Below are 15,089 nucleotides of genomic sequence, written 5' to 3'. Positions count from 1 at the left end.
TTTCAGAGGGTTGTGAAAAAAAAAATCTCTCTACTCCAGGCTATCTGACAGAGACGCTGAGGCCCACAAAACCTGAAACACTTCCCATCTGGCCCTTTTCGATCCTGTTTTATAATCCTACTGTGTTCAGTCACTGTAAATTAAACCAAATTCGTTTCACCAGACAGCTTTCCTGTCCTCATCGACAGAGTCCAGCTTCCATCTACCAACTCAGAGCTCTCACTAAGGCTCGTTTCCCTGATGCTTCTGTGCAGTCATTACACAGGGAAACCTCCCTTGGAAGGCCCAGGACCCATTTTAGTTTCATATTCTACTGTCCCAGTCCACAATGAACAGTCATTTCCTCCATGGCCCCAGGAGGCTGTGTCCCACGGCCTCTCCTAAGCTCTGCCGGTCTGCATGCATACCAATCACTGCATTCAGTCCCTAACAGAATGTATTGATGGCACCTGTGACTCAGCCTGCCACGGGGTAGGGCCACTGAGAAGCCCAGCAGGTCCCCAGGGCACCCAGCTGTGTGAAGAGCCACATTGAAGGCCCAGTGCAGCCTTCAAGTACTGATGGCTCCGCGGGCATGTCTGATGCACTGTGCATGGAAACGCTGTCCCAGGCTGCTGCTCAACTCCTGACCCAGAAACTTCTGCTATAATGAAGGCCAATAACTTCGGGATGGCTTCCAGGTAATTTGTTACACAGCCAGGGATGGCTCCCATGTCACCTTCCAACTGGCCTCCCTTTCACACTGCTCCATTCACTGTAAGTTTTCCCCATCTAATCCTGTCTCCACTTTCCCTGACTAGAAAGCCTTTTAGGGAAGCTTAATTACATCTATTTATTTACTTGTATCTTAGATTCCTCACTCCTTTCTGAGGGCGGTAAAAGCTAAGACTGGGTCCTGGCACTGACGGTGATGTGACTGGTAGATGGCACTGCCCTCCCTTTGAGCTGCCTTCACTCAACATAGAGCTGGCCTTGTTCTTTTGTTTTTGTTTTTGTTTTTTACGAGACAGGGTTTCTCTGTATTGTTTTAGAGGCTGTCGGTCCTGCCCGGCCTCGAACTCACAGAGATCCGCCTGCCTCTGCCTCCCTTGTGCTGTGATTAAAGGCGTGCACCACCACTGCCCGGCCCGGGGATTGTATTTTTAAAGTGTTTTTAAACTGCTGTTGCAAGTTTTACAACCTGAATGACTTCTAACAGCTAGTTAGTTCCTGGAAGACATCACTACTTTACAATAGGAACTCAACACAGAAGGTATGACGAAAACCATTTTATTTTCCCCCTACATAAGTTTTAAAATAAAAATGCCTTTAAAAAAAAAGACTACAACAAGGTCTCATTGTGTAGACCAGGCTGGCCTTGAAATCAGAGATTTTCTGCCTTTGCTCTGTAATGCTGGGATTAAAGGTATGTGGCATCACACCTTTCGAAAATAAAATACTCTTATGGAGCACATTAGGCACCGTCATTACCTTGGAATGAAAGCAATACTCTGCTTACACATATGGAAGCCAGGTCACAGACCAGTCAGTGGTACACATTTTTTTCATGGTCCTTCAATGTGTAAATTTTTGTTTTATTTTAACAAATAGCAATGTAATTTAAAACTTTCATGTCACCTAAACGTCAGTCCTCTTAGTAGTTAGAAAAATAAAAACCTTACAAATTTCATAGTGTTGAGTTCATGGTAGTAACCACACACCTCTTCAACACAGGTGATTTTTGTTGTTTTTGTGTGTGTGTGTGTGTTTTCGAGACAGAGTTTCTCTGTGTAGCTTTGGAACCTGTCCTGGCACTCACTCTGTAGATCAGGTTGGCCTCAAGCTCACAGAGATCCGCCTGCCTCTGCCTCCCGAGTGCTTGGATTAAAGGCATGCGCCACCAACGCCTGGCAACACATAATTTTTAAAACTACTGCAATAACAACTTTCTGTTTTAATTTGGAAGGGCTGAGACTTGAAATCTGGTAATTAAGTCAATGTACAAATCAATTATTTAATTTTCACTTGTCTTGGGAGAAGTAGCTCCCACTGCCAATAACAAATGTCTTTCAAATATTAATGACTATGTTACAATATTTACACACATTCTTACATACTTTGACCTCATGGTCTGTGGGACCAATAGGACTGGTGCTTGTGCCTCGAGGCGATAAGAGGGACAGCATCCAGATGTGCTGAGGAGATGCATGGGATTCCGGGGTCAGCCATAAACAGCTGCTGAACTAAGAGCAGCACAGCCGGGAAGCGGGACGGAGGGCCTGCATACTGGAGAACAGGAAGCTGCACAAGCTGAGGCAGCTCTGGAGCGCTTAGCCTATGGGATCCTAAGTCACTGTGGGTGCTGGGGGAGGGCAGTCTATCTTGTAGACAGGGCAGAGTTAAACACACACACACACACACACACACACACACACACACACACACACACACACACACACACACACCTCTCCTGGTGTTCCTCAGACAGGATTTTATTCCTACCATTTCAAGCGGGTCACATGTCACTTTCCCACCACTTCCTGCAGGCTGTTTTATGAGCATGGCATATGCTTGAACTCTTTTAACACACTTGGAAAATCCCATTAATGTTCTGAAAGATTTACACCCTGATGCTCTAGTAAAAGTGCTCACAAAGCCCAAATCACTGCGCACAGCACTGTAAGCCTGAGGGAATGAGGTCAAATCCATGAGATTTACTAGGTCATTGATTCGTGAATGTGAATGAAATTTTCATTTGGGGCAGTGGGTGTGGCTCAGTGTCTTCTGTGGGAAGTCAAACAGTAATTAGTTACCATTTTACAGAAGCATGTCACCCCAGGTACATGCTTGTAAACCTACACAGGAACCTCCATTCCTTCTTCCTTGCTCCCTTCCAGGATGTCGGGTTTTTCGTTTGTTTTTTAACTAATCCCTGGGGCCAGGGCAGTGGGTGTAAATTCAGATGGTCTCAGGGAAAACAGGATAAACAGCAGTCTTGCAAACAGCTCGAACGCGGTTGGTAGGGTCTTCTGGTGGCCACCTCCACATGCATCACACAGGAGCTACTGACATGCATTGCTTCAGTCAATTGGTAAAATTTATTTCATCAGTATAAGTAATTTAAAGCCATTTACTAAGCTATAAATTTCAATGCATTAGAAATGACTACTGCAGCATTTCTGATGTGTCACTGTCAATTGAATGTGGAAATGTTGCTCTGTCTCGATGTTGGTATGAACTGCATCTGTCATGCCTTTTATTAAACGGAGCCATCATCGGTGGTGACCATGAGGGAGCTTTTTTAAAGCTTTCAGGAATTACTGTGCATATGCCTTCACTAATTTTCTGAACATTAGTGGCAATATGATTGACTGGTTGCTTTTAAGCATATGGAAATGAGGGACCGCCCACGGTATGTGTCACAGGAACTGAAGAATTTCAGGTACACAACACTACCTGCCAACTGCCCTTCACCAGAAAAATCAGAGACATTTACAAGACAATTAGTACAAAAAGCATCCAAAAATTATGCATTGCAGGTCAATTTTCTTGAAATTTTAAACAGCCAGGATTTTTCTTTTAAAATTCATTTATAAAAATAAACTTCAGTTTGAGACTCAGGTACCAAACTGTGGTTAATTTCGTCACAATGGCCACACTATAAAGTTGTGGAAAATGTTGCTAAAACTGTATGAGATGTAGCTCTTTTCTACAGCTCCTCTGGGGTCATAGTCTGTCAGTTTGCCAAAACACACATAGCTGCTTGACAAAATCTTAGTCTTCCTTTTTCCTCACGGCCACAAAATTTTAATTCTTAAACACATATTACAAAACATTCACAACAGAAAATGAAGGCCTGTTAGCAGCTCAGCAGACAGTGAGGCATAGTGCCTGGGCAGGCCCGGCAACTCAGAGAAGGGGCCACTGTACGGCTTCCTGGACGCTGCCTGCGCCAGGGAGGAGGAGAATCACCAGCAAGGCCTTCTAGTTTGTGCTGTGAGACCCCAGGCAGCGGTGTGCAGCCACAGGGCTTGGGAGCATTATGTGGATAGGAACACTGTCAAGTGGAATGCCAATATGACTTACTGCTGAGAACTGTGCTAACATCAACACTCTGTCCGACTGACTTCACACACAGGAAGCACTTTGCCTTAGTCAGGAAATTATGTGAAGAACATTGAGGAACCAAACTAAGGGAGTTTCTGGCTTCCCTATTCACACACACAAAATCAAGTTTCAGGCTTTCTGAGTGCAAATGAGCAACTGGCTGGCCTGCCTCGTCCGTCACTACGGATATAAACACAGCCTAGAGCCTGCGCCTCAGGGGCAGCATCTGACCTGCCGCAGATGGAGCCTGTCAAGGAAGCCCTGCAGACTCCTGCAGCACTGCTGCCCTGAGGCCGCTCTGCTCTCACACAACAGCAAAGGGAAGGCACAGGGCTCAGATCTCATTGATAGTCCTTTCTGAGGGGCAGTACTCCGAGGGGCCCGCTGAGGACATGTAGAAAGACTGTGTCTTCCTTTTCAACCGGGCTCTTTTGTTGGCCAACACCAGGCTGCGCCGGCTTGAGCTGATGATTTCGGAAATGAACTTTTTGCAGTCTACACACACCTCCATTGTACTCCAGTCCTCCATGAACTCTTTGGGAAACTGGAGTTCTTCGTCTGATTTGTCCACTGATTTCGATTTTGAGGAAAACCTGCAGGGAAAACTAAAACTATTTAGTATTCTTAATAGTTCTACTGCAATAATAAAAACAGGTCAGAGAGCTTGGCAATGGTGGTGCACACCTTTAGTCCCAGCACTCGGGAGGCCTTGAGTTCAAGGCCAGCCAGGGCTATATAGATAGTGAGAGCCTGTCTCAAGAAAAGAAGACAGAAGGAAGAAAGAAGAAAAAGGAAGAAGGAAGAAAGAGGAAGAGAAAGAAATAACAACCAATAACACTGTGGGGTGGAGTGGAGATGGAGCCATGGCTCAGGGGTTAAGAGCACTGATTGCTCTTCCTGAGGACCTCACTATAATCCCCAGAGCTGCATGGCAGCTCACAACCACCTGGGACTCTAGGCGCATGGGATCTGAAGCCCTCTTCTGGACTCCACAGGTACCAGGCACACAAGTGGTCCACAGACTTACATGCAAGGAAAGCACCCATATGCATAACATACTAAAGTAATAAAAAAACAAAACAAGTAATACTTGAGCTGGGAGATGGCTCAGCAGGTAAAAGCTCTTGCCCTGCAAATGTGAAGATAGGAGTGTTGATCCCAGCACCCTTGTAAAAGTCAAGTAGGCAATCAGAGGACCCTGCAGCAAGTGGCCAATTAGAGGGAGCTCCAAGTTCAGATCCAGTCTTAGTATGAGATTGAGAGAGACTGAGGAAGAAACTGAATGTCAACTTCTGGCCTTTAAATGCACACTGTGTGCCCACACACATAAACACTCAAAACCAAAAACAAAGCCAACAGCAAAACCCAATGCTGTGGCTAGGCAGCTGCTTAGCTGCTCAGGGGTAGAATACTTGTTCAGCATGTGAAAGCCCTGGGTTCAACCATAGCGCCACAACAAACAAACACACAAGAAACAAAGAAAATGAGATCACTGGAAATTCTCATCTCCTAGAATTTTTGGGAAATAGGGTGTCCGGGTATTTTCTTGATTACCACACATCATGAACTGTTTTAAACACCTAAATGTTTAAATAAATGAAATACAAATGTGTTGCTAACATTGTGTTGAATCATTTTGTTTATGGTCTTTTTCCGAGGTCCAGTGTTCTGTCTTTACTGATCAACTTTTGTAGATGGCAGACAGTAGTAGATCAGACTACAGGAAGTTGAAATAACTTATGTGTCTGATTCTGAAAACATACCTTTTCACCCCTCTTCTTATGTTATCAAATGTGTTCACTCATCCCCAATAATTCTGTTTGGCTAGATGGAGCCAGAGAGCTGAATTATAATCACAATCTTTTCAAGACTGAGGTAACTGGAGATCACATAACTCAGCTATTATGTCAATTAGCTACTTCCCCAAAGAGAAAACAAAAAGGAGGATACACAGTAGGTTCAAAGTCATTACTGAATGGAACAAATGTCACAGCCAGTTGATAGCTGCCCTGGGCTTGTTCCTGTCCCATCAGCGCTTACCATAGACAGCCATGTCCCAGGAGAGCAAGTCAGGGCTCAAGGCTTCATGGGTCCAGGTTATATACTATGCATAAGGTTTTCTTCCTTACAGTCCAGAGCCAGGGATCTCAGGGCCCTGCCAGAATGTGGCCTAAGTGGACTTTCCCTTTCTGTTAAGGACAATACTGCTTTACCCTGTACTGAATACAATGGTTTGAGACACAATTCTTGGCATGAAGCTTTATCTCTGCCTTTACAATAATAAAGCAAGTCACAGAAAATAGTCACAGATGTTACAGACACAAGTGTCAACAGATTTTACTTTAAACTATACAAGGAGGAGAGGAAGACTAGACTAGACTGGAAAAACAAGGTCGATGTTTTTTGTTGTTTTTGGAGACAGCATCTCAGGAAACAGACTGCCCTAACTATGTAGTTGAAGACAAACTGAATTTTTTTTTGAGACAGGGTTTCTCTGTGTAGCTTTGAAGTCTGTCCTAGAACTTGCTTTGTAGACTAGATTGGCCTCCAACTCACAGAGATCCACCTGCCTCTGCCTCCTGAGTGCTAGGATTAAAGGCAGGTATCACCACCACTGGAGATTTTTTTTTTAAGATTTATTTATTTTTATTTTATGTGTATGAGTGTTTTGCCTCCATGTACGTGTGGAGAATAGTGCCTATACAGTACAGAACAGAGCACAAGAACCCCAAGACCTGAAATTTCAGTTGTGAGGCTCCAATGGCACTGAATTCAGGTCCTCTGCAAGAGTAGCAAATGCTCTTAATTACTGAGTTACCTCTCCAGCCCCAATGACCTCCTAATCTTCCTGTCTCCCTCTCCCAACTGTTGGGATCACAGGCATGGCCCATCTAGCTTAAAAATCAATTTTAAAGATGTCTTTTAAAGGGATAAAAGTTATTTTTAAAATGTAATTAAAACAAAACTATGTTAAAGTATCTTTTAAGAGACTAGGTATTATCAGCTGAAAAAAGTACCCTGACCCAAGTCCTACCCCCTGGCATGACCACCCAGCCCCAAATATTATTTCTGCAGAGAATGCTCTTGAGGATTCAGGTCCCTGCTCACCTGGCGATACTTCGAAGTGGCCGATGGTGACCAGTGGAGGATTTTTCTGACCTCGGACAACTTTCTCCCCTTTGCAAGGCAGAAGGTCCCAATGAGAAGATAGGTAGAGTGGAATATGGCTTGGAGGGCAGTCGCATCTGTTATCCCAAATAAAAGTGAGAATGAGCTCCAGGATGGGCAGGGGCAGTAAACAGGTACACTGGTGATTTCACTGAGTTAAGCTTACCTTTTTGCAACACTGTGAGCACACGGGCCTGCGTACAAAACGAGAAACGTTACTTGGTGGAACACAAGGATATAGGTGAAGCCAGGATTGTAGAGCTATGAGCTTCTTCCACCAACTGCAAACATTCTCTATCCTTCTGTCAGAATGCAGCGATACAAGTGCAGACTCAGAGACAATCTATAAAATTTAACTGTTATGTTCTCTGTCAAAAACAGGGTGGACAACTGTGGTGGTTCATGCCTGTAACCCTAGTACGAGGAAGCTGAGAGAGGGAGACTGCTGAGAGCCCGAGGTCAACTTGAGCTTCAGAGTAAGTTCCAGGCTAACTTATACTACAGTGTGACCTCATCTTAAAAACAGACAAACAGACAAACAAACAAAAAGGGTCTGCAGAGCCCACTAGTTAAAGAGCACTTCCTGCTCTTCCAAAGGACCTGACTTCAGCTCTCTGCACCTTAGGGGAGGCTCACAGTGAACTGTGACTCTAGATCCAAGGGATCCATGCCTCCTGGCCTCTGTGGCACCTACACTCATGGGGGGGGTTCACTCACAGAGATACATATACATACACATAAATGAAAATAATAAAAAGAAAATTTGTTTGGTTTTGAGGTAGGGTCTTACTATATGTAGGGCTGGTTGTCCTAGAACTCACTGTGTAGACCAGGTTGGCCTTGGGTTTATAGAACACTTCCTACCTCTGCCTCCTGACTGCTGGGATTAAAGGCCTGTGTCGTCACATCACCACTACCACCTAAAAATTAATCTTTTTTTTTTTTTTTGGTTTTTCAAGACAGGGTTTCTCTGTGGCTTTGGAGGCTGTCCTGGAACTCGCTTGGTAGTCCAGGCTGGTCTCAAACTCACAGAGATCCGCCTGCCTCTGCCTCCCGAGTGCTGGGATTAAAGGCGTGCACCACCAACGCCCGGCTAAAAATTAATCTTAAAACTTACCAGTAACAACAAACTACAACACAGACTAACAAATGAAAAGGATCAACTTCTGTTTGGAATTTAATTAGTGTATCCAAGGATCATATGATAGCCATGGATGTTGTTTGTTTTTTTCCTGTTCAATGATGACAGAGTCACTTTGTTTATATGAAAGAAACAAACCAGGCACAGTGGTATAGGCCTGCAATCCCAGCATTCGGGAGGCAGAGGCAGGGGGATTAGGAGTTGAAGACCACTCAAGGCTATGTAATGAGTTCCAGGCCAGCTGTCACATGAAACCTCCTCTCAATAACAATAAAAAAGAAAAGAAAAAGAAGAAAGAAGCAATATGCAGAATAACTTTTTCCCCCGGGTTCAACAACAGTTCAACCTACTCTTGAAGAAGCTACAGCGATAAGACAGGCACAGGGCAAAGCCACAGATTGGGTCCTTTCTAATGCCACTCTCAAGTGGGGTGGAACAAAAGAGTAACTGGCCTTTCTCTGTGGCTGTCAGAGCTCTACAGGACAAAAGCCTTACTTACCTTTTACAGAACTGACAGGTGTAAGACCACGTGAAGAAGGAAAACCTCCGCGTTCGGCAACAGAAGCAGAGCTTAAAAAATACAAAGTTAAAAGAGAAGAGAAACAGACCCAACCCTTCCCGGCTTCTATGCTGGATCTACCTCCTGGTCATCTAGGGAATGCTGCAGGTATGTCTGCAGACAGAAGAGGACGAGAACCCAGAAATCCTGCTTTTATGCTTGGCACGACACATAACCCAGTCCTATGTTTAATGACAGTTCTTCAAAAATAACAATGATCACAGTGCTCAAGCACCTCATGGTCACAGGATCAATTCTGAGGAAAGCTAACTTCTGTTTCCCAGACATGCTTGTTTTGCTGATCCTTTGAAAGCACAATTCAAGTGCACATGACTTTAGGAAGCCATACTTTATCTTTTAGAGTCGTTTTAAAACCTTTTATTAATGTTGCCAACAGAGAAACAACAACAACAAAAATCCCCTCTTGTGGATAAGAAGAGGAAACAGCCTAGAATATAAAAACCTCACCGTCTAAGACCCCTAAAGTCCTATACCACCTGGCTAGCATGCAGGCCTCTTAAGACACCATGCCTGTACAGTTCCATCCACTTTAAACAGTTCTACCTTTCCTTTTTTCAGGGCAGTGTAGATATCCTTATACTGTTGGTACTTTTCCAGCTCTGCTTTCACCAGGACCTGACGAATATGCATCACTTCCTCCACAGTGAGAGCCAGGCACTCCACTGGGTAGCAGAATTCCTCCTGAAATTCAAAGTGCCTCGTGAGTAAGGAGCACCTGCCCTGCTCTGGGACTGCAGTGCTCCCTCAAGATCAGACACCTGGTTAGTAGCCTCAGAGGACAGGATTCCCATGATCACTGGGACAGAGCTGGCTCCCTCTGGGGACCACATCACTCCTAAGTGCACCATAGAAAACAGGACTGTGATCAAGTGAAATATTGCAGCCAATAAACCAAAGTTCCTCACATTTGATCAGATATTTTTGTCTTCGGGAGAGTTATGTATCTATGGTTGAAATCTTGAGAAAACATGGTTATTCTAAACAAGTTTTGTGTCACAGATGATTCTGCAAATGTGTTGTGTGCTACACTCTACTAGAAATAAAGCAAATCTACAAGTTTGGTCCTGTTTTCAAAACTGGTTTGTGGTACCCAGAGCAGCCAAGTGAAGTTGGTTAGTACTTTATATGGATAAGCATTACTGAGTGATCAGTTACATCAGCACACTTTCAAAACTCCCTGATACTCTGAGTGGAACCGCAACAGGAAGCAGTAGCATGGACCCCTTACTCCCCAAGCCCATCTCTCCATCTCGGGTCTTTTCACCGACTGCTGGATGCACAGTCAGCACAGATGGAGACAGCCTCTCTTGATAAATATTTATGTTGGCTTCTTATGCTAATACACTCCTTACAAACAGCTGCGAAAAATGTTGATGTAACTGATCCACTGAATAAGAGCCTCGAACCATCCGTTCTCCATCCGGTGCTGTTGATTGGTGGATCTAAGAGAAAGACAGAACAGCCCTGTGCCCTCAGGCCCTGCCAGGCTTCAAGGGGCCATTGTGGTGCATTGACACTGAAACTTAATGTTCTCAGCACACACATTACAATTCACTCCCACACACCGCAGCACTGCTCCCAGGCATTCTGGAACCAAATAAGCCAAATGAGAAAGCACATGACCACAAGGGCAGTCAGTTTATGGAGTTTTAACATTCAGTTCTGTCTTTCAATCAGAAAGAAACAAAAATAAATCTAGGTTGCAAGTTTGACAAACATTAGCATTTACTAAGAAAACCTAGTCTGTCTCACTTTGCTTCAATTCAACACAGAATTTTTTAAGCTAATTTAAAGGGGGCAGGGTTTGCTTTAGCCGCTTTGGGAAGAGTCCTGCAGCTGAGTTGTTAAGCCGTTTCTCAGCAGGTGGGGGCCAGGGCTTGCAGAAGGAGATTGCGTCATCGGCTCTAAGATGCTCACAATGGGCATTCAGAAAGAGCTACCATCACCCACTTTCCTTTTAGTGGGAACGTTTTCAGAGATTACAGGATTAAGCAGTGTGCTCAATATGTACTTACTTTGTTTTACCCGGAGAACAGAACAGTGTCATAGGGACAATGAGCTACCTTTGTGAAGGTTAGACTGTTTAAGTGGGCTATTAAATTAGTGGTGCTGGCTGAACATGGTCTTGTGGTGAGTTTTCTTCTTCAATGTTTGTTGGAGAAGCTTTTCTAGCAGTATTTACTAAAGGTGGCTGATAGCTAACTATGACAAAACTGCTAAACTTCAGCAAAGTCCTATACTATCCAACAAATAAGCAAGCATTTGGATCCCTGAATCCTGCAGCTCCCAGGCTGTGAGGTGTTGCCATGTGAGGAGACCACATACAAAACAAGCTACCAGCTGCGCTTCCCTCTCTGCATCTAAGTCACACACAGCTTACTTTGTCAAGATACCTTCAGCTTTCTGCTTTGAACCCCTTGTAAATCAGTGCTTCACAGAACACTATGAGAAATCATGGAGTTTGCTTATTTTCTTATTCTTTTTTTAAAAATTTCAAACAGACTGCCCCATAGTAAAAATAATTTCCATCAGGTCAAATGCTAATGTTTTAACTCTATAGCTTGCCCAAGGACAACAAGACTTTAATGCAACATTGTGACTAGAACAGTTTTGTTTTTCCATTTGACAATATTAATCTCTGAAGCCAAATCAAACTGTAACAGATCTTATCTCCAAGCTGGGACAAGAGAGCGCCTTGCCCACCTGATCCCGTGTACTGTTTCCTGCCGTGGGTTCAGTGGGTCGGGTTATACCAGCCTGACTCCATCACCCTTGTTGCTCTATGTCCCAAAGAAACTCAAAATGTGGGGGAAAGCAGCAACGGCTTTGACAACGGGGACACACATGCCACAGCTGACTTACATACTTACAAGTTGAGTTTTACTGAATATTCTGGTTATAGTTTAACCAGACAAAAGGGGTCAGAATGAGGCAGCACAGACATTAGACAACAGAATGTGAAGCTCTGGCCATTAGTTACCGGGCCACGAAGAAATGAGAAGATTGGGCTGTCTGTCTGTTTTAATGCAGGGCATGGGCACATGAGTACCACCATGAGGCTGTGGACATAAGAAGACCACTCGTGGGTCTCTCCTTCCACAATGTGGGTCCTGAGGACTGAACTCAGGCCATCAGGTTTAGTAAGCAACAAGTGCCTTAAACTGCTGAGCCATCTTGCAGGCTTTGGGAAGAGAGATCTTTTATATAATGACTTCAGTAAAAAAAGAAACTTAAGACACAACTGTAACAGGTATTTATAAGCTATTCAAAGGGAGGCCAATTTAAATAAAAAATAACTTACATTTAATCATTCATTTCTTTATATTCAATTTTAAAACTGGAAGTGAATTTGTTTTTTGCTTAAAACAGTTTTTGGACTTGCAGGCATTTCTGTTTGAGTGTATTCATAACACGATGTCAACATGTATTGGTAAGAGGAACTAAAGAGTCACCTATTTTGTCTAAGGGGCTGATCTAAAGTTAGGTGGGAAGTGATGGACACAAAATGGGACAGAGATTATGTGACAAATGACAGAATTAGGAATGTGCTCACTGCTCATTAGGTCTTTTCATTCAGATGAGTAACAACCGAGCTGCTGGGGGCATCTATCTGCCCAGGGCTTGTTTCATAACACAGACCCTTGAAGAGCCTGGTCCTTTCTGCTCTCTACCACTGGCTTTAAGGTGGTCTTTCCAAAGAATTCAAATGATAGTAACATATATTATTCTGTGAGGAAAAAAATCCCCCAAAAATGATAAAATGAGAAACAGTCAAAATGTTTTGAAAAACTATCAGTAAAAAGAAGACTCACTTCTCTTTCTGGAGAAGCAGCACTCTGAGGGGGGCTGGATATTTGGCCACAGAGCTGGTGATGGAGTGTAGAAGATCAGGGATGCACCTAAACCTCTACAGGTGTGACAGGCTGTCCATCGTGGCCAGAATGGCTGTTTGGCCAGCAGGGGGCCTGGTTTGCCAGCTGGGTGAGTGACTAAACCCTTCCCAAGGCTCCAACAGTGGGAGATGACTGGCCCACACAGGAATCAGGAGGAAGCCATGCCCTGCTGAGTGAGTCATTCCCAGACACAAACGCCCACAGGCTTTCTAGCTGATGCTGCATTTGAGTTTGTTGTCCTTCCAGCTATTTTCTTCTCCAAGGAGATCACAGCATCATCTATGCGTCCTAAACACGATTGGAATCAGCGATCAAAAGCAAAGGGCCCATCTGAGCTGTTAATTCTTGCGGAGTGCAGTAGCTGAGGATCACTGTCAGAGACACAGAGAGTAAAGGATTCCCAGAACCAGCAGAAAGAGGCCAACCTTTGAGGGTTTCCACCTGCTGGTAAAAGCTCTCTCAAACAGATAATACATAGCCCCTGCTACCCCAAACATGGCTGCTTCAAAAGGATGAGAGCTCAGCAGAGAAGCTGTTTGTATGGTAGAGAAAAGTGGTCGGAAAGGCGTCCTTGGCCATACACTGGTTATCCTAGGAACCTGAACAATGGAAGGGAAAAAGAAAACAGCAGGGGGAAAGACAAGGAGAAAATGCTGAACATGTGACCTACAAACGGCAATTACAGACTGTGAAAGAAAAACAAACAAAGCAAAACAAAAAGCAACGCGTGGATGGCAATGGTCCATGCTGATATCCCATTCATTTTTCTAAGTTGACAACTCATTCATTTTTGTAAGTCAGGAATCAACCAGTAAGCCACAGCCTGAGGGTCACTCAGCAGAGACTCTTAGGGCTGTGAGTACTGTGATTTTCCCAAACCAGGCTGGTTGAGATGCAGGGTAGAGTTCCTGGCTCCTGTGCCTACAGCCCACCTGCCCCTGTCCTGGGAAGGCCCTTAAAGACAAGCTTTTCACTTGAATGGGCAATCAGAATCAGTAATTTGACCAAACAATGAAAAAGTATTTAAACATAATAAAATAAAATTTATTAACAGCAAAAACATTCCTGCCAGTTTCTTCTTTTCTATAGTGCAGTTAAAGTGTTTCATGACTACGCTTTTAAGAACAGTGATTTCCACAGACTGACCAAGTACTAGTGAGGGAGCAAAGCCACTGTGTGGAGGAGGCGGTCTTCCTCGCACCTGGTGTCCCTGTGCACCTGAAGGAGCTGCCCCCAGCATGACCTCTTCCCTTCCCTTTTACCTTCACTATCTGTGTGGGCCAGGGCCCCTTTCCCACTGCCTGTTCCCCAGACCCTCCCTTCTCAGTGAGTGCAAATAATTTTCTTGTGTTTTTCTCCTTCTCCACAGGGAGCTCACAGTGTGACCAAGTGTCCACCATAGTTCACCGTAGCCAGCAAACAGTCTTTGTGTGCCCTGCATGTGGCTGCAGGGCTTGGCATCACTTACACTGTCAGAGCAAAGCACTTGGCAGTAATCTACAGCTCCTTTACGATCATAACTATCTGCCTTTTTTTTTTTTTGGAAACATAGTCTCATGGGACCCAGGAGGCTGACCTCAAGGGTGACCTTCAACTTCTGACCTTCTTTGTTTTAGCGTCCCAAGTGACGCACACATTACAGGTACGCACCACCACAACTAGCTATGTATTTTGGTAAAGTAAAAATTTGTTCATACTGGCTAACAGGTTTTGGATTTTAAATCTGAGCTTACTTTACAGAGTTGCTTTACTGATGGTAGGCCATTAACAAGCCATTTCACCAAAGAGGAGTATCTGTCTTTTTTTTTGGTTTTTCAAGACAGGGTTTCTCTGTAGCTTTGGAGCCTGTCCTGGAACTTGCTCTGTAGACCAGGCTGGTCTCGAACTCAGAGAGATTTGCCCGTGTTGGAATTAAAGGCATGCACCACCACTGCCCAGCTAGTTTCTATCTTTGAAACAGGTTCTTATTCTGTAGACCAGGTTCTGGAACTCACAATGCATCTCAGGCTGGCCTTGAACTTGTGGTGACTTTCTAAACATTAGAATTACCAAGCACACCACTACATCAGACAAGAGCAGTGGCTCAGTAACTATGTAGGAGTTAGAAAAATCTCATCAAAAAATGGCCATCATCCCATGAATTCTTTAATTATATTATTCTGGAATAGAGGTGACATCCAATGCCATATTCTTAAGCTCTGCTCACACTTCCTGTCTATAC

At 44.2% G+C, this 15,089-nt stretch overlaps 1 protein-coding gene across 4 annotated transcripts in view; it reads right to left on the bottom strand.

Annotated features, from left to right (window-relative positions):
* Nucleotides 1-3,058: 3,058 nt before the first annotated feature.
* Spire1 (spire type actin nucleation factor 1) overlaps nucleotides 3,059-15,089 on the bottom strand; it is a 116,167-nt gene continuing 104,136 nt past the window's right edge. For 2 of the 4 annotated variants that reach the window (XM_013116772.3, XM_013116773.3), the window contains 6 exons: nucleotides 13,294-13,467; nucleotides 9,519-9,656; nucleotides 8,895-8,965; nucleotides 7,421-7,448; nucleotides 7,195-7,331; nucleotides 3,059-4,679 (listed from right to left, as the gene is read on the bottom strand). In XM_013116772.3, the coding sequence (XP_012972226.1) occupies nucleotides 4,421-4,679; nucleotides 7,195-7,331; nucleotides 7,421-7,448; nucleotides 8,895-8,965; nucleotides 9,519-9,656; nucleotides 13,294-13,467 (807 nt within the window). In that variant the 3' untranslated portion in view covers nucleotides 3,059-4,420. The remainder of the gene's footprint in view (nucleotides 4,680-7,194; nucleotides 7,332-7,420; nucleotides 7,449-8,894; nucleotides 8,966-9,518; nucleotides 9,657-13,293; nucleotides 13,468-15,089) is intronic. The other 2 variants (XM_005074640.4, XM_005074642.4) reach the window with 1 other exon arrangement.

The sequence above is a fragment of the Mesocricetus auratus genome, unplaced genomic scaffold (genome assembly GCF_017639785.1).
Source record: "Mesocricetus auratus isolate SY011 unplaced genomic scaffold, BCM_Maur_2.0 Super-Scaffold_6730, whole genome shotgun sequence".
Lineage (NCBI taxonomy): Eukaryota > Metazoa > Chordata > Mammalia > Rodentia > Cricetidae > Mesocricetus > Mesocricetus auratus.
This window is presented reverse-complemented; position numbering and strand designations above follow the sequence as displayed.